Source organism: Mandrillus leucophaeus, unplaced genomic scaffold, assembly GCF_000951045.1.
Source record: "Mandrillus leucophaeus isolate KB7577 unplaced genomic scaffold, Mleu.le_1.0 Scaffold116, whole genome shotgun sequence".
NCBI classification, from domain to species: domain Eukaryota; kingdom Metazoa; phylum Chordata; class Mammalia; order Primates; family Cercopithecidae; genus Mandrillus; species Mandrillus leucophaeus.
Genome location: NW_012099876.1, coordinates 2,765,430 through 2,790,313, shown reverse-complemented (window position 1 = coordinate 2,790,313; position 24,884 = coordinate 2,765,430). Strand labels below are relative to the sequence as shown.

General features: G+C 36.7%; 1 protein-coding gene across 1 annotated transcript in view; it reads right to left on the bottom strand.

The window, feature by feature from the left end:
- Positions 1 to 338: 338 nt before the first annotated feature.
- The window catches only part of PLCB1 (phospholipase C, beta 1 (phosphoinositide-specific)), a 765,482-nt gene continuing 740,936 nt past the window's right edge, over positions 339 to 24,884 (bottom strand). The window contains exon 32 of the mRNA XM_011998595.1: positions 339 to 2,884. Coding sequence (XP_011853985.1) covers positions 2,657 to 2,884 — 228 coding nt within the window. The 3' untranslated portion in view covers positions 339 to 2,656. The remainder of the gene's footprint in view (positions 2,885 to 24,884) is intronic.

The following is a 24,884-nucleotide window of genomic DNA, read 5'->3' as shown; positions in this document are numbered from 1 at the left end:
ACATGGCATGTCATTAGAACTTTGAAAATTGGTATACATGGCCAAAACCATGCTATTCTCAGTAGTGTACAGGTATCAGAGAGACACAGTCTAATTTAATACACAGCTCTACTCTCTATTATAGGAAAAACCACAGTACAGAATTTCACACATTCAACAAACAACAAGGCAAATACATAAAGGCACAAAACTGCACATCATACAGACCCCTTTTCTTTATCTTAGTCTATTTCAAGTAATATTAATATTATTAAATGATAGTATCATTGTAGTAGTTTCAATGATGCAAGATGGACAGTGTTACACACTACCCCACAACTGCAAAAAGTGTCATTGTACAGATATAAAAATGTGATTACAGTAAATGGCCAAATACAAACATATTGTAAAATGACTAAATTCACTAAGATAATGAAATCCAACTACCAAAACAGTTTTGTGTAAGTCAAGGTTATTCAACTTTATTCTATCTCTGGACTAAAATGTGATACGATGTTCTGCAATAATCACCATTGTGTTTGGTTATGAATGCTATTATTAGTTCATTCTTCTGTAATTTCAGACAGTCTGTAATTTTGTTTATAAAAATGCAGCATTCGATTTTGACCGTTCTCGCTTCTTTATGATTAATGCCTTTCTTTCAAAGTGCAAAAGTAGAATGATTTACAAAATATTTCTTTTTCAGTGGAAGTTTTATTAAGTGTCTAATGAACACCCCAAACCCTTCAGATCAAAATATAACAATCTCCAAAGAGGATGTGATTTTCCCCTTGCGTCTTACTAGATGTGTTTTTTTAATCAAACACTGTTTCCTTATGTTTGAACTAAGCCTTCATTTTGATTAAAATTTAATTGTGATCTCTAGTTATTGCTTAAAGTTAAATAAAATAATTTTCATAAAAATATTAAATTCTTGAAACACAATTTTCAGGACACAACTGGTTTTTGTGTTTTAAGATATTTCGCTAAGCTACAATCAGACAGGTTTATTTTAAAGTAAAATAAAACTGTGATCATCTGGCTTCTGGGTTTTAACTTCAATACTCATGTGTTACTTTCTAAGTTACATTTTTCTATATATTATTGTTTTTCTTTTTTCAGAACTTTCAATCATGCTTTTGATCAGTTTTACCTTGATGTAATTTGTTTCTCTTATGCCACCTAAAATAGGAACTTGTAAAGACACAGTTAAGTGAATTAAATGTACTTAGTAAATATATAATGAAAGTTTTTTTATGTTAGAATAAAATAGAAATGTTTCAGACTTAAAAATTATGGAAGATTCTAATAAATGTCCATATTTCTGTCCTAATTTTTTGACCATTAAAACAAGCTTAAAATCTGATACTTAACATTTAATTTTTGATCTTGCAAAATATAAATCAAATTCATATAATAAGTTCTAAATCTACTTCAGTTTGCATCAATGGCTCCATCAATTATTTCTTAGCATCTCCATATAATTTAACATCCATGTAATCTAGATGTTTGACCCTTTTCTTCTCTATCCATTTGTCCCTGATTTTGGTTTTAAGTCTTGTGGAAGAGATTTGGGTCATTGTCAATTAATAAACACATATCTACACTTATGTGTGTGTGTATGTGTATATGCACTTACATGACTAAGTGGGTACATATATACATGGAGATAATACCTATCATTTACATGTGAGTCTTTGTATTCTCTAGATAAATATTCAATCTCCCTCTCTATATTAAAAATAAATGAACCATAAAAAATGTCAAACAACAAAATAACCACTGGAACCTGTTCACTCTGATTGAATATCTGCTTAACATATGTCAGCTCAACTATTTTTATTCAACAGACCATTTGTAGTTATTTGATCATTTCAGGCCAAAAACCAATGAATACCCAGACTCTGAGTGCAAATAGTCAATGCAAACAGCACACTGCCTGGAAGTGTGTGGCTGACTTGTTGATGCAGCCAAATGTACAATCCATATTGCTAAGTCTTGGGATGGCTTCACTGGGCAAGGATACAGTCAAGTGATTTTTTTTTTTTCCAAATAGAAAACAAATGTATTTGAATCACTACGGTATCTAATAAAACCATGTCAGCAACAAATACATTGATGACTCTATGATAAATAAATTAGCAAACTGCAAGTCACTGGTGCTTGCAAAGCGAAGGATGAAACAACGTAATATGCACGTTGACTTGAAGATAATGGTAGTTGAGGGGCAGTTAGAAAAAAAAATACTCAAAGTAGGCTGTTCAATAGTGTTAAATAATGCTATGCATTTCTCAAACTATTTCTATGACTTTGAAATACTTTACACCAGAGCTTCGAATAAAAACATGAGCTCGATTTTCTTCAAAGAAGACACTGTCCTTCATTAAAAGTTCCATGGAGCCTGCGAGTTGCTTGCTTTGAATTTACTATTGGAAAGAAAACAAAAATCTCACATACATGCATTCTTTACTAGTAGACCTGCAGAGGTTTCCACATGACACATGGAGCCTGGGCATGGGACTTCTTCATGGATTCCTCTGGAACTCTCCCTTTGGTGTGGATTTTAGGCTAAGGGATGCTTCTCGGGAAGATGGTCCTGGGCAGTGATCTTTGTAATAAGAGAGAGTCCGATGTCGCTGGAGTGGCCATGCAATTTCTGAAGGCCTGGCAGGAGCATTCACAGAGGAGTATCAAATTCTTTTCCTGGGATGTCTCCTCCCAGCTCCTCACTGGAGGGAGTCTTGTGGTTCACTTTTCCAGGGTCTGAGGACAGGGAGAGAGGGGCAGAACCGTGATTGCTGTCTTCACTGATCTTTCCTTTCATGGCTTCCTGCACGAATTCCAAAATCTCGAGGGGCAGTCTTTTGAATTTGTCTTGGTATTCTTGCTCCAGCTCCACCTGCAGCTGGGAGACATCAAGAGGGGAGATGACTTGAGGTTGTTTATGTTTCTTTTTTAATTATTATTATTTTTTATTATTATACTTTAAGTTCTAGGGTACATATGCATAACGTGCAGGTTTGTTACATATGTATACTTGTGCCATGTTGGTGTGCTGCACCCATCAACTCGTCAGCACCCATCAACTCGTCATTTACATCAGGTATAACTCCCAGTGCAATCCCTCCCCCCTCACTCATAGGTGGGAACTGAACAATGATATCACTTGGACTCGGGAAGGGGAGGTTGTTTACGTTTCTATACCCACTCCCATAGAAATTCTCTGAAAGAGATATACAAAGGGGGCCGATGAATATATCAACTGAAAATATCATTCACTGGTCAACTACAGAGCAGATGTAACAAAGTTTAGTTGGACACGTCATTTGTCTGTAGCTGAAAGTCAACTTCAAGTTATGTGTGGCACAATAAGGCTAAAGACTCAGAATCAGATGAATAATGGTATCTACAAATGCACACACACACACACACACACACACACACACGTGGGTCTTTTGAAAAAGGTGTCAGAGGGTGGGCGTGGTGGTTCACACCTGTAATCCCAGCACTTTGGGAGGCTGAGGCAGGTGGATTGCTTGAGGTCAGGAGTTTGAGACCACGCTGGCCAACATGGTGAAACACCATCTCTACTAAAATACAATACATTAGCTGCGTATGGTGGTGTGTGCCTGTAATCCCAGCTACTTGGGAGGCTGGGGCAGGAGAATCGCTTGAACCCAGGAGGCAGAAGTTGCAGTGAGCTGAGATCACGCCACTGCACTCCAGTCTGGGCGACAGAGTGAGACTCCATCTCAAAAAAAAAAAAAAAAAAAAAAAAAAAAGACAGAAAAAGAGAAAAAGGTATCAGAAAACTATAAATAAAATAAAATTATTTAAAAATATATAAAAAGTAAAACGATCCAAAGTTTACATTTAGGGGTTGAAAAATATTGATAGGTGAGCGTTCCAAGGTCAGCCATGAACCTGGCTAGGGGAAGCTAAGAAGCTGAGTAGAGTAGACAGAGCAGTGTGGAGTGGACTTTGGGATGTGCAGCTTTAGTCAGAGGCTGGGAAGCCAATGCTGGGGTCTAAGGAGCAGCTCGATGCATTTTCACAAAGTAAACAAACTCATGTATCCAACTTGAAATTTTATTTTGACCGCTTTTGCCACCTCTTTATTTTGATTCATTTTTCATTCTAATTTTTATTTGCCTTGTAAACTATTCTAGCTACCCTTTAAACTGTCTTTTAATGTGTCTATTTTATGCCCTGGAGAATTTGCAGATGTTTTAAAGTCCTAGAAGCCTTTCTTCAAATGGAGACGTACGTGGATGTCTTAGTCATAAAATAGCATAAAAACTGGGATTCTCTGGTAGACAGGGAGAGAAGCGGGGCAGCAGGGAGCGTTGTCTGCTAGGGAGCTGTGCTGTGCTGAGTCCAAAAGAAGACTTTGAATTTTAAAGATATCTCTGTTTATCAATTGGTGAGCAGAGAGAATAATCCTTGAAACACCGTGTAAGGTTAAATGTTTCCCCCACACCTCCTTATTAGCTTGGAGGCAATTTTTAAGATACGGCCTTAACACCTGGAATTTTCCTCCCTGCTTTTCAAACTTTAAGGTGCACACAAATCATCTGGAATTTTGATCTTGATTCTGTCCGACTAGGAGGCCTGAGTGGGGCCCGAGCTCCTGCGTTTCTCAACAGTTCTTGAGGGATGCCAACGTGGTTGATCTGCTTTGGCCACTCTGACAGCTCCCTGTCTGGGTTCTACTCTCAGTCCCCATTTCTACTTTTTATCTTGATCTTGGCTGTGCATCCTCCATCTGCAATTGTCAGGGCAGCCTCTGGGGCTTGTTCTGATCCCTAGAATGCCAGGGTGAAGCCAGTCCCCAGGGCATCTGTCTCTCTGAGTCTTAGCCTCCTTCTAGACAGTGACAGCAGCTTGGGAACATCCTCTTTAGTTCAACTCCTTTCACTCTCACTTCTGTGCCACATAAATTTTGCCAATACTAAATTATTTAATTTATATTAAGTAATCCCTTATCTATCCCAAAGTTCTGAAATCCAGAAGTTTTCTTTTTTTTCCTTGCAAATTTGTGGCAAACTCATTGACATGAACTGATATTGGGATGATACTGATACATGAAATATGTATAATTTCATGTATCCCCTGTCATATGACTATTCATGAACTTAACTGCAGACATATTAATTTGTTTGATTTTGAGGATTACTTAGGTCTCCCTGAAGTGTTATGCTCATGATATATGCATCACATTGCCTTTCTAAAATCAGAAAAGTTAAAATTCTGAAAAACAACAGGCCCCAAGAATCTCAGATAATGGATTATGGATCTAGTTCAAATGCCTTTTTTTTTTTTTTCACATCAAGAGGTGTGTGACATGCACTCATATGTTTATCATAGCATTATTCACAATAGCGAAGACATTAAATCAACCTAGGTACCCATTAATGGTGGACGCATAAAGAAAATATGGTACATATATAACATGGAATAGTAGGCAGCCATAAAAAGAATGAAATCATATCCTTTGCAGCAACGTGGATGCAGCTGGAGGCCATTATCCTAAGCAAATTAATGTAGGGACAGAAAACCAAATACCACACATTCTCACTTATAGGTGGGAGCTAAACATTGGGTATTCATGGACATAAATATGGGAATGATGGACACTGGGGACTAATAGAGTGGGGAGAGGAGTCGGAGACAAGGCTTGAAAAACTAATTGCTGGGTACTATGTTCATTATCTGTGTGACAGGATCATTCATATCTCAAACCTCAGCAACACACAATGTACTCATATTACAAACCTGTACATGTACCTTCTGAATCTAAAACAAAAGTTGAAATTTCAAAAAATTTGTAAATATTATTTAAATATCAAAGAAAAAGAAAAATAAAAATAGAAAATAAAAGAAAAATAAAAGTGGTATCTGGTAAAAATGGCTTAGACTGAGTATTGAAAATCAACTATTCTCCCCAAATGTAAAATGTGGGGTGTTTACGAATCTATTTGCTAGCACATAAATTCTTATAAGCTGAGGAGGAAACACGCTGTGAGGGGGCGCTCAGGGCCCTGGACTCATGTGGCTATGACGGAGCACCTTGTACAGGGCCCTACTCTTCGTGTCAGCACATATGAGTCACTGGAGCATCAAACAGGAAGAAGACAACTGCCAGTTCTTTCCCTGCTGTTCCAACAATTTAGAAGGAAGCGGGGGTTTTTACAATGTCACACTCTTTTGCACAAGTGAAATCTTAGCCTGGTGTTTGACAGCTTCCATTTACTACCATTCAGACCTCATCATCAACTCACCTCAGTTTTAATTCAGTAACACATGTGTTTCCAAGGAAGATAGGGAAGGGAGAAAAGCAAGTAACCCTGTTTTAAGAAAACAAATTGCTGTTCTCTTATAGGTTGGACTGGGGGACCCTCAGCTATGGATATATTGTACCTGACCTAGCAGAAAATTTCTCTTAGGTTAATGCTCATTGGTAGACAAGACCCCATAGTGCTTAATAAGTGCTATTTCTTTAATTATTAAAAAAGAAGTAAAATACAAGAAGATGTCAAATACCTAAACCAATGATTTTTAACATTTTTAATAATTTAATTCTAAGAAAAACTTACATTTCAGTAATTTAATTTTGATAATGATTTTTAAGAATTTATAATAATTGACCCAGTTGTGGCTAAGTTATAACTTTAGTAGACTTTTATCATGGGCTAGTAGTAGATTTTATCATATTCTAAACTAAGTCACTGCTTCATGACATATTAAATGCCATATATTTCACACTTTTTAAAAAGCTATTCAATTGTTAATGAATTAATTTCAAAATTGTATTTATTACATTCCAAGTTAGAGCTTTTGCTTTTTCTTCTTAAAAACTAAATACTTGTTCATTGTAAGAAAATATGAAAAGAATACAGGGTAATTCTGGCTCCATTCCAACAAAGGCCCATCCTTCAGTGGTCTAGAGCTATTCCAGACCAAAGGTTGCAAACTCAGGTGTTTACAGGGGCCAGGCTTCTTATTTTCATTACACATTTTCATCAGGCTGTGTGCAAGAAAGTGGGGGTCGTGGGGGTTCTGAAGAGCTAGAGATGACAGGCACTGTCTAAAGGGGGTACGAACAACTCGGTTCTAGCTGATGCTTGTCAGATTGAAAATTGAACTCAGAAATCCACATCTTCATGTAAGAACCTGAGTTTGTTGTTGGCAATCAATTCAAATCACATTTGTCAGCGCCACTGGGCTCATGGAGAATTTACAACCTTCCCCCTAGCAGATTTAAATCTGGCTTTAACCAGGGGACTCCAGAAGTGAGGCCCAACTGTGGAATTCTAGTTTAGATCTTTCCTAATTTTCCTTCCCCACAATCCTAGGCTTAGATGGTCCTCCACAGATCACCAAGGCTTCCTCTTGATTGCCTCTGTTCTGGGGTTCAGCATCATCCTATCTAATTGCCACATTCTAGGTTTTGTACTCTAATATGTGTTGAATTTTTTATTCTGTGCAAGTGAAACAGTGTGTTAGGTGTGAATGGTAGATCAGTTGTGCAAATGGCAGTAATTCTTCACCCCTCCTTGTAATCATAACCTTAGTGGTGTGACTTTGCAGCTCATCCCATCCTAGCAAAGAATGGAGTGGATTTCTCTTCTTCTTGAATCTGGGGAGGCCTTGTTACTTGGTTCTGTCTAGGAGAATGTGTCAAAAGTATATGCTGTTCTGAGTCCAGACCTCACAAGGCCTTGTGTGCTTCTGCTCTCACAGTTAGAAGTTTACTCAGCCATCATGTGAACAAGCTCAGCCTAGCTTGCCAGAAGAGGAGACACATGGCTCAGTTATTATACCCTTTCCATCACTTCAATTAACTATCAGATACAAAAGTGAAGCTATTCTAAACCAGCTCGCCCCTAGCTGACCACCAGCTAAACACAGACATGAGCAAGCCTACTGAGATCAGGTGAGCCTGGTTCAGACCAGAACCAGTCCATAGACTCATCAACTTAGCAAATGCTTATTGTTTTACTACTGACTTTTGTGGTTGATTGTTAGGCAGCAGTATTATGGCCATAACTTCGAGTGAGGGGAACAGAAAGGAGTCTTATTATGTGGCCTGGCCCCATAAAATACTCATAAGCTAACTCAGCAGGCCCCATCCTTTCATTATTGTGGTCTCAAAGCTAACTCAGTAGGCCCCATCCTTTCATTATTGTGGTCTCAAAGCATATTCATGGGGAAAAAATCACCACAGGACAGATAGACTTTCAAGATACATGTGATTTTGTAGGCTATGCCTTGGAGCCTTTCTCGCATAACATTGTCAAACATGAGTTTGTTTGATCTTAAGTTGATAAGACCTCTTTTTAAGGTCTTATGAACAAGAAAGAGGAAAGAACATGATTGACTTTAACCTTTAAATTTAAGATGAGTTGTTATTATTATACTCAGATATTAATAAAGAAGAGTGTTGCCAGAGTTTGTCTTATTATAGGCCCAGTTCTTCAATTTGACTAGTCAGGCTCAAATTCTAAATTTCTCAGTTAACTTGATTTTCAAAAGATATTGCCCACTAGTCATTTTTGTGAACTCTGGGTAGTTAAGCAGGAAAAGGCAATACAGTCAAGTTCAAATGTATTCAATTCTGCCTATGTTATCAAATATTTTTGTACTTGGGATGCTTTTCTGACTCTGACATTCTTTTCACCTGTCTTTTTAAAAAGTCAGAGATTTGATCTAGTTAAGGAAAGCTTTTAGATGCATAAACATAAGTGAAGACCAAGGAGCAAGCAAAGTTACTCTTGAAGGTTAGCTTACAATCAGAAAACAAACAAACAAAACCCAGTATAACATAAACGTGGCATAAATATAAGACAGGTTACTGAGTTATGAATCAGAGACAATCAAACCAATTTCCTAAGGAAACAAATTGAAACCAGAGAACAATAAGCTACAATGGAATAACAGAGGAACTGAGAAAACTTTAAAAAAAACGCAGCTGGAGAATGTGCAGACAGATATTTGCAAGGTTTTCAAAGTTTGGAATTCCACAGTCCAACTCAGGTCATTTTGCCCAATGAAGTCTATGAAAGATCTTAATATAAAGTATAAAGCCAATGTATTTTATAATATAAATATTAATATATAATATACAAATATGTTATATTTTATAATATAAATATACTATATTATATAATAATATATTCTATTAATATAATATATTACACATATTACATATATTAATATTTATATTATATATTACATATACTATATATACTATGTGTAATATATACTATTTTATAATATAAAATAGAAAGCCAATAACAATCTTAGGATGGTTATTTACTTCTGTCTAGGAGAATGTGCCAAAAGTGTAATTGTAATTGTGAATAACTGTATAATCATGGGGTACAGAGATCTTTTTAAGCAAGACAGAACAACATAAGAAAGAAAAACATAGATATTTTTATCTAGATGAAAATAATGCATTTCTCTGAAAAATGAGCATAAATAAAGCAATTCATAGGAAAAGAAATACAATACAAAGAATATATGTACAATACAAAAGAAGTACAATACAAATATGTATATTTGAAATATAGATGAAAGCATCTCATTAACAATCAGAAATGCAATACCACAATACCTTTTCAAGGGGCATTTATTACATTGATTAATTTAATTTAATTCATTAAATTTAAAATAAATTTCTCTTAAAGAAGCAATAACATTCTGAGAAATTGACACTGAAACATTGGGCAATAATTTGACAAAATGTATAAGAAGGCAAACATAGGCTTGTAACCCAGCAACTCCAATTTTGGGAATTCGGTCTATAGAAACAAAACCACCAACATATAAGAATGAACACACTAAGATATTCATTTTTGTACATGAAAAATAGCATTGTTTTAGCATTGTTTGTACAGGCAAAGCAACCAAAAAATAAAACAAAACAAAGCCAGCCTGTGAAAACTACCTTAATTTCAATGTTTTGCCACATATGCATTATGTATTGTCTATCTCTACATTTTTTGCTGAGTCATTTGAAAATATTTCAGGCATCATGACATTTCACCCATAAAGACTGAAGCATACATTTCCTAAAAAGGTTTCTTTCTGATAACATTAGCATATTTATTTATTTGCTTTATATTAATATATACAGAAATAGTTTCAATATTATGACCTGTCAATAAAATAAGCAAATGAAGCTTGAGACTTTTTTAAAGTTCTTTTTATTCATCGGATATATCCCACTAAGTGTGCACAATTATATTACTCTGCTATAATTCACTGAAAGTAATTCTATTCTTTGTATAGTTATGTTACCTTGAATATAGACATAGGATCACTTGTTTCAGTTTCCTCGGTAGACTTTGTTGATTATTTTATTCTTTTTCTTCTCTGGGAGCATCTGGTGTGTGTGTGTGTTTGTATGTGTATGTGTGTGTACATACACACATATATAAATAAAATTGACAATTTAAAATTGTATGTATTTATGTAGTACAGACTGATGCCATGATTTATAAATACAACATGGAGTAATTAAATAAATCCAATTAACATATTTATCACCTCAAATACTTATCATTTTTTGTAGTGAGAACATTTGAAATTTAATCTCTTAGCAATTTTGAAATGTAAAATACATGTTGCATATACTTAAAATTTAATTCCTTATAGTCTTTTAACACTTTAAAAATATATCTCCTAGCCTTTGAGAGGCAGGAATGATAATACGGTACTGTAATTATCTTGCTTAGAATATTCTGGAATTTACTGCTAAAGATTTGGGAAAATAGTAAAACTAACAAGCCAAGAAATAGCAAAAACATGAATAAAACTTAAGTGTTTCTGTAAAAAATCATAAGGCTCTCACTTAAAGAACTGTGATGTAGTCAAATAATATAAACCAATGGCTTTGAAAACAGGGAGAAATAATTACATTATTGTGATAAGTGAAAAAGTTTACCTATAGTTGTATATGTACTGTGATAATAACTATGACCATTTTTTAAAGAATACAAAACTACTTTGAAAAGAAACACTAAAATATAAACTGTGTTAGAATTATGAGTATCTTTATTTTTTCTATTTCTCATTTTTATGGTTATGTGATTATTTTATTTTTAGCATAAAAATAGGATTCTAAAATGAAAACAAAATCTAATATAGTTTTTATAAAATACAAAAAAGAAAAATGTAGAACTCTGAATGTGGGATACAGTGACTAGGACAATTTTACCAAGAATTACTGCAAGAACTATAGTGTTTTAACCTCAACATCATCAGTTAGCTAAGTGGATATTAAAAGCAATGGGAAACACATTAAAATAATACATTCATAGAATGAATGGTTTCAAAATTAATCCTGAGCAAATGTGCAAGGCCTCATTTTATTTTTAGAATAATCTCATGAAGTTTGCTTCAAGAATAAAAATAACAGAATCATATGAAATTTACAGAGTGAGGTTAGCTAGGTTACCCAAGCATTGTTGGAAAGTGACATGTGGGAAAATGGGACCACATGCTATATCCCAACCACTTCAGTTTTTGTTTGTTTATTTGTTTTCCACTAAGTTTCCTTCGAATAAATTGCCATGGGACTTTGAGTCAATATGGCTGACTGAAAATTTCCTTTTCTAGTCCAAACATAGGAAAAGGCAAAATAAAACAGTACATACATACTCACTTATATTTACAGCTGAGTTTGAATATAAGGAAAAGAAATCCTTAAGTCACAGAAGTAACAAAGGAACTCACAGTTAACAGAGTTGATTCTCCATTTTGCGGGACTAGGAGAGATTGGAAGAGGAGGCCTCAGGATGCCGGGTGTTGGAATGCTGAACCTGAGGTCCCTGCATACAGCCAGGGGTGCCCACCCTTGAAATGGGAACTAGGAAAACCCAATCCACAACCTTGCGGAGGCGGCAAGGAAGCAAATGATTCATGGAGCACATTGAGGAAAAACATCCACAAAGCGAATCAGAAACCCATGAGTGAGGGCAGTTTCCAAATCATATTACCCCTGTGAATTGAGTACCCAGTTCCAATAAATTAAAGCAAAAACTGTTCAGAAGCTGATAAAACCCGCTGAGTCCCAGCAGAGGCATAGCAAATTCAGAATGTTTGGATTCCTCGGCAACCAAGGGCAGGACTGACACCTATAGACAAACAACTCCTAGGAAACATGAACTCAAGTTCAAAATTACAAACGACTTAAGTAAAATGCAGCTTTTGTTCAACTTTGTAATTCAAGGTTGCCATTGGCAACTGAAATCTAAAGATAAGGAGTGAAATGGTGATCAGTGTATTTCTAAGTCAAAGTTGAAAATACTCCAGACATAAACAGTAGTAAATTGGATAGTTCATGCCAATGTAGAAGAACGCAGGCCATTCATAATGGAAATCAATTACTGCTGCTTTTTATTGGGTGCTGGAGTATGGTGCCTGCCTATATTTTGGGTTGATTTTCCTAAATATATTTTCTTCAAAATAGTATTAAAATTAATTTTTAGCTTGTGAACAAATACCTATTAGCAATAGAACCTGTTACACAGGGCTAAGAAGGCAACATAAGTTAAACTGATGCCATAGAGCTACACAAAGTAGACAATTCACTTAGGGATAGGTAAGATTCTTTCTCCACGTAGGGTTCAGAATGCTTGCATTTTATGAAATACGACCTTGTGCAGCTTATTTAATCTCCTGGAATTGTAACTGTTTCATATATAAAATACGAATAATAAAACCAATCTTCCTGGGCTGTTAAAAGGTTTAAACAAGATCATACATATTAAATGCTTAGCATACTCTGATTTGCTTATTAATAAATATTGTATAATCTCATTTTTAAAAAGAGAGAAAAATGACTTAAAGCAAAAAAAACATCTAAAGCCCTGCCTATGAACCAGTCCTTGTTCTTTCCAGTTAATTTGAGTCGTTATTTGGTCAGTTATGGCACTTGATGGATTTCTCTTTTGGGACTATATTCTGGTTTGCTGTTGATTTTGATGCATTTGTCAATAAGTGGTATTTTGAACACTCTGACTCATGCAAGGCTCTGTTTGGTGTTGTGGTGACTGAAGAAATCAAAATCCTTCCAAGGTGAGAAGCAATGAAAGTGGGGAAAATAAAACATTGGACTGAATGAGTGCTACACACAAGACGGATTGTGTGGATGCTGAAAATGAAGACTATACTGTAGCCTTAAGGTAATACGGGGAATACTTTATGAAGGACATTAGACTTAAAAATTGAGCCTTGTGGAATCTGCTAATATCTTTAGCATTATCCTTATCTTGGGCAGAAGCTCTCAACACTTCCTCCATTGGACATATAATAGATGACATTCACTGGGGAGACACAGCTCTCTAGCTGTAACTTCCCTTTTCCCTACACAATCTACAGGTATACAGTGAAAGTATGTAGATATGATAGAAAACATGAATCTCAACTTTGAATCTACTCTAATATATAAAAACTAAATTATCACACATTTACTTTCATGAATTAGCCATAGATTACAATGGAGGGATTACAATTCTCACATACTCTGTTTTCGTAATCTATGGCTAATTTCACAGATGGATGCACATTAAAAGTGACAAGATAATGTACACACAGAGCACCTGGGGATTTTGTTAAGATGCAGGTTCTGATTCAGAAGATCTGGCATGGGGCATGCTACTCTGCATTTCCAACAAGCTCCAAGGTGATGCTGTTGTTGCTGGTCTAAGAACCACACTGTGAACAGCACCACTTCAGACAAAGGTCTTCCAACAATTTTCTCCTTTTGTGCATCCTCTTCCTTCCTCAACTTCCTTATGCTGAAATAAGGTCTCAGTCTAGACCTTCAGGGTCTAGATGAATATTAAACAATTCTTTTGTAGATCTTGTATCTTCAGACGCTAATGGTCAGATTTAGATTCAAAGTGTTCATTGGAGGCTATTGGGTGAAGGGCAGAATAAGGGTTGCTAAGTGTGCCAGAAAGGAAGGATGGAGGAGTAAAGGACAAGGTAGGCAAAATGCTAAGTAGATCCAAATACTGAATCAATAAAAGAGGAAAGACAGAAGCTAGAGACCATATGATTTACCAAGCACAGTGCCTAACATGAATTTCCTCTTTATACTTTATTTCAAGTCAAAAGCCAAATGCATTCTGACATAGTTCTTAGGTGTGAACTCCTCTATATATGCATATACTCCATGAAACTGCCATAGAAGAAAACTCCTAACATAGTCCACGCTTTTATACCTCCTCTGAGTCCTGAAATATATTTCAAAATTTCTAATCATCTCACAGGTGTCTAGAGATTACTGTAGGAACCTGGAAAAGGAACACTTAACAATTATATAGTCAAACCCTTCATGACTTAGATGTCTCCGAAAACGACTTTAGTAATTATACTCAAATCCTTTCTTTTATTTAGTGAAAATCTGTGGCCCAGAGAAGTTAGTGTCTTTCTCAAGGACATGGCTGGCTAGCAAAACTAGGACCAGGACCCTGTCAGTTCTCTCCCCTGTGGCAGATTGACTGGATTAATGGCTCCTCCTGTATCCAGAGCCTTTGCTTTATTATTCTCAGTTTCTCTTATGAGAGATGTGGAGTCTATTTCTTCATCCCTTGAAGATGATGTGGTCATGTGATGACATTGGTTAATAGGATGTTAGCAGGCATGGTCCATGCAGAGGCTTAAAAAAGCCTTTATTAGCTTTCACTCCTATTCCTATGGCATGCCATGAGAACATGCTTGGACTACTCTAGTAGATTTAACACAAGGAAAAGAGTTGAGTCACCTCAATTATCCCGGTCACATACCCCAAATTATCCTAGATTCATCAACATCCAACTGATACCCAGAGATGTAAGATGGCCAAGATCAGCAGAGACACCTGGCAACTTCCCTTTTCCCTACACAATCTACAGGTATACAGTGAAAGTATGTAGATTAAAAAGAGAGAAAAATGACTTAAAGCAAAAAAAACATCTAAAGCCCTGCCTATGAACCAGTCCTTGTTCTTTCCAGTTAATTTGAGTCGTTATTTGGTCAGTTATGGCACTTGATGGATTTCTCTTTTGGGACTATATTCTGGTTTGCTGTTGATTTTGATGCATTTGTCAATAAGTGGTATTTTGAACACTCTGACTCATGCAAGGCTCTGTTTGGTGTTGTGGTGACTGAAGAAATCAAAATCCTTCCAAGGTGAGAAGCAATGAAAGTGGGGAAAATAAAACATTGGACTGAATGAGTGCTACACACAAGACGGATTGTGTGGATGCTGAAAATGAAGACTATACTGTAGCCTTAAGGTAATACGGGGAATACTTTATGAAGGACATTAGACTTAAAAATTGAGCCTTGTGGAATCTGCTAATATCTTTAGCATTATCCTTATCTTGGGCAGAAGCTCTCAACACTTCCTCCATTGGACATATAATAGATGACATTCACTGGGGAGACACAGCTCTCTAGCTGTAACTTCCCTTTTCCCTACACAATCTACAGGTATACAGTGAAAGTATGTAGATATGATAGAAAACATGAATCTCAACTTTGAATCTACTCTAATATATAAAAACTAAATTATCACACATTTACTTTCATGAATTAGCCATAGATTACAATGGAGGGATTACAATTCTCACATACTCTGTTTTCGTAATCTATGGCTAATTTCACAGATGGATGCACATTAAAAGTGACAAGATAATGTACACACAGAGCACCTGGGGATTTTGTTAAGATGCAGGTTCTGATTCAGAAGATCTGGCATGGGGCATGCTACTCTGCATTTCCAACAAGCTCCAAGGTGATGCTGTTGTTGCTGGTCTAAGAACCACACTGTGAACAGCACCACTTCAGACAAAGGTCTTCCAACAATTTTCTCCTTTTGTGCATCCTCTTCCTTCCTCAACTTCCTTATGCTGAAATAAGGTCTCAGTCTAGACCTTCAGGGTCTAGATGAATATTAAACAATTCTTTTGTAGATCTTGTATCTTCAGACGCTAATGGTCAGATTTAGATTCAAAGTGTTCATTGGAGGCTATTGGGTGAAGGGCAGAATAAGGGTTGCTAAGTGTGCCAGAAAGGAAGGATGGAGGAGTAAAGGACAAGGTAGGCAAAATGCTAAGTAGATCCAAATACTGAATCAATAAAAGAGGAAAGACAGAAGCTAGAGACCATATGATTTACCAAGCACAGTGCCTAACATGAATTTCCTCTTTATACTTTATTTCAAGTCAAAAGCCAAATGCATTCTGACATAGTTCTTAGGTGTGAACTCCTCTATATATGCATATACTCCATGAAACTGCCATAGAAGAAAACTCCTAACATAGTCCACGCTTTTATACCTCCTCTGAGTCCTGAAATATATTTCAAAATTTCTAATCATCTCACAGGTGTCTAGAGATTACTGTAGGAACCTGGAAAAGGAACACTTAACAATTATATAGTCAAACCCTTCATGACTTAGATGTCTCCGAAAACGACTTTAGTAATTATACTCAAATCCTTTCTTTTATTTAGTGAAAATCTGTGGCCCAGAGAAGTTAGTGTCTTTCTCAAGGACATGGCTGGCTAGCAAAACTAGGACCAGGACCCTGTCAGTTCTCTCCCCTGTGGCAGATTGACTGGATTAATGGCTCCTCCTGTATCCAGAGCCTTTGCTTTATTATTCTCAGTTTCTCTTATGAGAGATGTGGAGTCTATTTCTCCATCCCTTGAAGATGATGTGGTCATGTGATGACATTGGTTAATAGGATGTTAGCAGGCATGGTCCATGCAGAGGCTTAAAAAAGCCTTTATTAGCTTTCACTCCTATTCCTATGGCATGCCATGAGAACATGCTTGGACTACTCTAGTAGATTTAACACAAGGAAAAGAGTTGAGTCACCTCAATTATCCCGGTCACATACCCCAAATTATCCTAGATTCATCAACATCCAACTGATACCCAGAGATGTAAGATGGCCAAGATCAGCAGAGACACCTGCCTGACCCGCAAGGAACCACAGATGGATGAACACGTCCAGCTAAGCTCCGCCACACTCAGCCAAGATCAGCTGAATCCCACAATCTTATGAACTAAATAAATGTTTATTATTGTAAGCCAGTGAAGTTTTGTGTCTGCGATATGGTATTATTATTGCATTTCCCCCATGACTCTTAGAATTTCTTTCAAAAGTATGCATTAAATTCTGTGGCCTTGACATGAAATGAGTTGTTTACCATTTTCCAGGAGCAAAATTCTTATTGCTTTATATACATACCCAAGCCACTTACCCTAAAAGCAACTTATACTACAATTTAGGACAATAATTATGCTACTCAGCAGGCCACGTCAGTCCAGCTAATACATGGGTTCTCAGTCTTGAACTTTTTGTGTGAGCACTGGAGTACTTTCTCCTTATAGGGGCCTGTGATTAAGACCTAGAAGTTTTCTATGTTTAGTTAGATGCTTTCTTTTGGAAGACTCAGCTGGGCATAAAAATGATTGTGAATTAGGAAACCAATTTTGATTTTACTAAAATGATAAATAATCAAGATAATAACCCAAAGGCATTTGTCACACAGAAAGTTACTATTATATTTGAAATACCAAAAGATGTTCTAAGTCTTTGAAGATCCTGTGCTCTGGGGTAAGGAAGCTTAAGAGACGTGTTTTATAATCTCGAGAGAGTAAACATTCAGCACATTGTTCATCAAGTCCCATCAATCATGAAGTGAGGAGACTAAAGCCTTCCATCCCAGTGGTTCAGTGCGGAATCAAGATCTGAATACTAAATTCTTGCCTCCTGGCCAGGTGCAGTGGCTCACGTCTGTAATCCCAGCACTTTGGGAGACCGAGGTGGGTGGATCACTTGAGGCCAGGAGTTTGAGACCAGCCTGGCCAACGTGGTGAAATCCCACCTCTACTAAAAATAAATTTTTAAAAAATTAGCTGCGTGTGATGGCCGGCGCCTGCAGTCCCAGCTACTGGGAGGCTGAGGCACGAGAATCGCTTGAATCTGGGAGGCGGAGGTTGCAGTGAACCAAGATGGTGCCACTGCACTACAGCCTGGGTGACAGAGTGAGATGCCGTCTCAAAATAAATAAATAAATAAATAAATAAATAAATAAAATTCTTGCCTCCCATCCAGGGTTCCATCCCCACCATTCCAGGCCAAATGTTCACTGTGTAAAAACAGGATGTGTGAAGATCTCAGGAACCTGATATTCTTGTGTGTTGAGGGGAAAATAACAAAACATTCCAATGTATTTTCCTTTCATGCTTAGGATTTCAAAGTTGCTTTCACAAAATAATCAGGAATTGTCTTTTATCGAAAAGTGATGCTGAAGATGGGTCCTGTGGCCAGGGTCTTACTGACCTGTTGTCCTCTAAACAATACAGTACGGTTTTATGGAAAGCAACAAGAACCCTCAACCAGCTGCAATTAGCCCAGCACATTTCCAAATCATCATAGGCTTTTCTTTGTGTCTGTCATACTTGGAAAATCCTGGTGTTTCACTCCCTCTGTGTTATTCTTAGTTTAAGAAATGTTTATTTGATCAGCTAGTTGTTTTTCTGTTTTCCATTAAGTACAGTCTAATTTAATCAGAATAGTTTTGTAAAGAATCAGATACCATAAAAAAGGACAAGCAAATGGAAAACTGGAATAAGGAAAAATCATAGATTAAAAGAAAAAGAAAAAAAAATCTCTCAGATTATAACCAACCTAGTAAATTGCTAATAAGGAAATATAGAACCATAAAATAATTATTTACTATAGTAATAGTAACATTAAAATTAACGGAGTGCTTCTTGTGTGGCAGGCACTGTTCCCAGGACCTTACATGTATCGTTAATACATGTACATTAATTTCAGAGTCTCTGAACTCAAATATATACGGGGCTCAAGAAACACAGATCTGTGAATGAGATCTGGTATAAGGCAATTGAGAAGTAGTGGAATCTGTAGCCAAGTGGAATTGTATTTCTTGTATAAAACACTCAAATTCAGCAATTTTAACATATTCCAAGAGTCCAATAAAAGGCCCAACTGAGTCAAGTCACTACTTTGTGGCTTCGGATTTAGCCGCACATGAGGAGCAAGTGCATGCCAGCCTACTCCAGAGAGGCTAAGAAAGACACCACCAGAAGAATCCCATTCTCTTAACCACACAAACCCTGAAAAAAATCAATAAAAGGCCTCTGGGCAATTGAGATAAAAGGCCATTCAAAGGCTAATTATTTTTAGATGAAGGATGTATTTCTTTTCAATCAGGTGGAATGCCACCAACAGGAAAGAACTGAACATACATTATGAATTCAATTCTTACACTGAGTCACATTAGAAGCAAGGTCAGTAGTGCAGATGGTGCAAGCAACCATCTCAGAGAACCTGAAGTCCCATGAAGCAGCGTCCTCAGGAAGTCTCGGATCTCCAAAGACTTTTTCCTGTGGGGGTCCTGCCCTTGTGTGGGCCTCAGCTCAGATCAGTCTCCTCATCGGTGCATACCTTTATGCTAACTCCTTTTCAGATTAACCAAGGATTAGTAATTACCCAACTTGAGCCCTAGCTACAACCACTTTCTCGACTCAAAGCCTGTGCATGGCATTTACAAAACAAGTGACAGGCTGTATCAAATGTCCTAGAATGAACTCAGCTATGTCCCTGGAGAACATCCTTCTCCCGATCACCTAAAATTAGTTTTGGTTTTTCTTTTTCTTTTTATAAATGTATATTTCAAGAGTGGTTAGCCGTCCTAGGGTTTTATCAGGATAATTGATTTTGATGCTTAAGGGAGTATGTCCTAATTACATAGTCCCTCCTTCTAAATATGATGTTTATGTCTCCTGCTTAAATTGCTGTGGTTTTAGGGTATTTACAACTTTTTCTGAAAGGAAACTAGGCATTTGTTTCTTGGGCTCACAGGCATTTTGAGAAGCTTGATTGTTGTGTTTGAATTCTCCACCCAAGGTGAAGCTGAAAATGATGATGGGATTTCTCAGCGACAGCAAACTGAGGCAGGGCCAGATCAAAAGACAAATGAGTGACAAGGGCTGGGTGGTTACAGACAGCAGACACCCATTCTTCTAACTAGATTACTACCACATGAAAGTGTACGCCCAAGGTGCCACATCTGATTTTTCAAAAGAATCCAGAAATCTGGATTTTGTGTTAAACCTTCTAATTTGTCAGTGTTACCTTAAGTTAGAAATTTACAAAACACCACGCAGATCGATTTGCAACTTCTGTAGTATTTGGGTAATATATTCCATCTGTCTGTCTTTGGACTTGATAGATAACCACCTGAAAGTCTGCTGGGGCCTCCCCATTCAGGGACTGGCCTCTATCCTTTTCTTTGTTACACTAGAGGAGACTTAACCACATTGCACTGGTGTCTCAAGTCTTTAACAAGGCGACTATCATATCCCCAGGTAAATTTTGATCCTATTCTTGAATAAAAGGCATCTGCTAGAGAATATTGGACATCTCCCTCTTTTCCCTTGTCCTTATTCGTCATGTAAGTGTGGTGATGTAACTGTGCGAAACACACCGGGTTTGGAAAGAAAAGTCAGACAAGCTGAATAGCAAGTTGTTTTTATAGAAATCCTCTTTTGCAAGTCTTCTAGCCCAGATCTTTTTGTTAATGGATCCATTTCTCGAAGAGGTCTACAGAGGTGACTTGGAATACAAAGTCGTCACTTTACTGATTTTATCTTTAGGGTCTTTGTGAGTAGCAGTCAATTTAGAATAATTCTACATTTAGCAGATTTGGATTCCAGTATTTTAGTCTACATTGCAGAAAATAACTCGGTATCCTCAAAATTTGCATGCACCTGTCCACAGTGTCTGCTGTGCCTGGGTGCAGCTGCCAAATCCAGAGATGATGTTTACAAGTCCTCCCTACCACTTTTTCACCCAGGCATGGCCATTTGAAAAATTCTTGCCAAAGAGAAGTTAGGGCAGGGCATTTTGGAGACATATGGGGAATCTCTACTATTTCTTTCCCTTTTCCAGCAAGATCCTAGGGATGATGGAGCCCCATTATGAAAGGAACCTGGTTCCCTGAATTGTCATGATGAGATAAACTGTTCATCAACTGGAAACACATTGGATTGTTGTACAAAAAAGAAATAAAATTCTATTATATGAAGCCATTGATATTTTTATACTGTTTGTCAGAGCAGCTAGTATTATGCTAACCAATACATTCTCACATACATATTTTGTGTTGCATGATTTATCTTGAGGTCAGGGGAATGATGAATATACATGCAGATATGAGTGTTTCTCTTATTTATGATTAATCTTTATTAGCCAATTTTTATGCCATAAGGATGGCCTCTTAAATTTCTGGGGGCCTTTTTGGTTATTCTGAAGTTTAAGTGGAATTAGAGAATCATCCTAACAATAAATCTTGAGTACTTTATAACTACCTTATAACTATGAGAAAAAAAGAGTTAGTGTTATAAAGCCCAGGGGCACTTTTAGTTTCCATCAATCTTTATCTCTTTCTCCTTTACAAGGAAAGTGCAAGGATGAAAAAAAAAATCTCCCTTTTCTTCCATTGTTATCACTGGATTAAGGTACATACAGTACCTATGGCCACAGTGAAGTTACTGTTATAAGGACAGGAATGGGTGACTTCAATTTAGTACAATTGCAAATTAGTTTTAAAACACTATTCATTTTTCTTCTGCTTAGATTTAAAACGCAGAGCTGGTCTGCTAAATCTTGCTTTCTCCTTCCTTCTTCCCATCAGATAACTATATCCTGGCACGTATAATTCTGGTGCTGCTTCCCAAAACTTGGGGTTTTCTTCAGATCACTCAACCCAGGAGATTAAAAGCCATTGTGATGCATCATAAGCATCCTTACTTACACAGGGGTAAATGACATTAGAGAAAGCTACAACTAATCTTACTGTTGACAGGAAAAATCTTCTAGGTTCTAGTTCTAACAAGCCTGTTCTGGTTTTTGGTTGGCATATCAGCTGTAGAACCATCCTAATTCCAAATCATGAGGACCATACTGCAATACTCAGAATACTGGATTGAACGGCCAATACCACTGACTCATGGCTCATTCTCTATTTACATCTCCTCACTTTTTGTGGCCTTCTCTACCTCACACATTCATTGATTCATTCATTCATGTATCCAAAAATTTAGCGAGTGTACTTCTATAAACCTAGCACTGTCACAGGTGCTAGGCATAGAGACATGAGTGAGACACAACCCTGGCTTCAGGAAGTCCCAAGACTAGTAGGAGACTGTGAAACATAACATAATAAGGTGCTACGCTGAGCTGTGTAAAATTCTACGCAATATACATGGTATATTGCAATATACATGGGAAAATTATATGCAACACACAAATGTAACACAAAGGAGGGAGTGACTACCTCTCCTTGGCATCACAGAATAGAGATTACCTAAGACCAGAAGAGCTGGATATTAGTAAATGCCTGTCTTTTTGCACATTTGTCCAGGCGACTGCCACTTAAATTCATCAAAGGCCCACCACATCATTTCCCCCTTTCTCTTTGCACACATCAAATCAAATTTTAAAATAACTAAAAGGGGAAAAATAATAAGAACTCTGAATTGTTTTTTGAAAACTGAAATATTTTGTCTAATTGTATGCCAAGAAGAATAAAACATTCTGAAAGTTGAAGATATCTCTGGATACATCAGTGATCAATAAGAAAAGATAATCATAGGCGTAATTTTTCATAGTGCTATGTAAAATGCCACTCAGAAACCCTACCAACTTAATCTCTTACCTATGAGTTATTGCTATGAATGACCATCTTTCAATATGTGTTAATAAAAAATGATTATAAATATAATAGGGTTTTTGACTCTGGATAGAAGATTCCAACTTTGTGTGGTTTGCCTTCTTCAGAGGTAGAAAAAACTTCCTTTGCTTAACTCTTCCAATTAGAAGCAGATTGAAAATCAAGGCCTCTTAACATTTTCTTTGTCCAAAGAATATAATGTACTTCTTTTGGTTATAATGATAAAACACAAAACTGATTAGGGCAGGAGCAAATACAATGTGTGAGGTTATACAGAGCAGAAGCTCTCAAATTGAGGTCTCTGGAACAGCGGCATCAGCTTCATCTGGGATCTTGCTAGAAACACATGTTCTCAGGCTCACCCCAAACTTAGTAAGTCAGAAGCTCTCGGGGTGGGAGCCCAGTCATCTGTGTTTTATTGTCTCCTACCTGATTCTGATGAATCCCAAAGAGTGAGAACCATTGATTTAGAACTTGAAGAAGCCTTGCCGGTGATTCTCATTTATGTGAATTGTAGAGAATCATTCATGTATTTAATGGTTAAGTCTTGCCAAAAAGGTAGTGTCAGATTTGGAAAATATTTTCTAAACCCAAACATACTTGATTATTGTCAGACACAGGTGTGGGTTTAATGCCACTGAAATTTGAATTATGGAGACTATAGCATTATAATCTTGGGGAACTTCTTATCCAGTTTGAAGCTAATGATTGCTAGTGCCCAGTTTAAAGCTCTTTGGCCTAACCATTGTCATGCAGACTGTCCTAATTCAACAGTTTGCTTTCTCTCGCAGGGTGCAAAACTGGTTGAAAGTACCTGTTCAGTTGGTGTATATAGACTCCAGCTCCCTCACCCTTTGCAAGAAATAACTCTAAGGTGCTTAGTCTATGCAGTTTCCCAGGATTTCATGGTGGTACTGATCACCAGTTGCCCCCATTTGTAACTTGTCTGAGAAAAGCCACACCTTTTAATTGTTACCTTCCCTTTCCTGCTTCACTTCTCTACTTCCCTGCTGGTTTCCTGGGATCACTGCTCAGAAACACTACTAGACTCAAATCCTTGTCTCAGGATTTGCTTCTGGGGGAACCCAAATGAAGACCTTAACTTAGTCCTTAGTTTGAATTTATTAGCTGGCATATATTGAGTGGACACATTACAGGGTTTTCTCTTAGTTTTGGATTGATGTGCCCTAGTCTCTGATGCATGTTGACCTTATTTGACTTGCTTATGAAAGGCTTGGGCTGGAGATTTACCATAAATTACCCAATCACTATGTTTAGATTGAAAAAATATCCATTTCTTTCTGAGTCTAAATAGTTCTACCTGGGCTTGAAGTGATTACATTCAAGCAGCAATCCAAGTAGGTTTGAATATCTTTTGGTCCCTGACTCTAACCATAGCCAGTTAGATTCCTGGTACATTATATGTGATCACTCAGGTTAAGGTCTATAGACCTAACCTGCTAAGAAGCTATTTCCAAATGGAGAAGAGAAATTGATGTACAGGAGAAAAGATAGGCTGCGAACAAAATGTGCCCAGTACAGTGATGATACACATTCATTTTCTGCTTCATCCAGCAGCATATGGAATAGACGGATAAACTAAAATGCCAGTTGGTCCTGGTGTTTTTGTTACATAACATTTCAAGTGAAAGAACAGGTTGTCAAGAAAAATTATGCTGAAATTTAAATAAATAAATCATGCATGACATAGTGAGTATATTCAAAAGCAGTTTATCCCATCAAAACAAGACTAAATGTATTCTACAAGAGGAAATATATTACTGTGCTGTATTCAGTAGCAGAAATATAAATGGTATCCTTAAGAAAATAGCTTTTGCATTAAAATAATAATCAAATAATAACATAATACCAGTATATTTTTAAAGGAAATACAATTTTAAAGAAAAGTCTTCTGCATTAAAATAAATATCTAATATCCAATTGTCCCAATGTATGTTTTCCAATAAATCAACGTACATTTTCATTGTTTTTCCAATAAATCAATGTTTTCCAGTAAATCAAGTTAATTAAATTGTTTTCATCAGCCTGCCTTTTAAATTTTATTTAAGTTCTAGATTTTTATAGAGATAGGGTTTTGCTACATTGCCCAAGTTGATTTTTTTTTTTTTTTT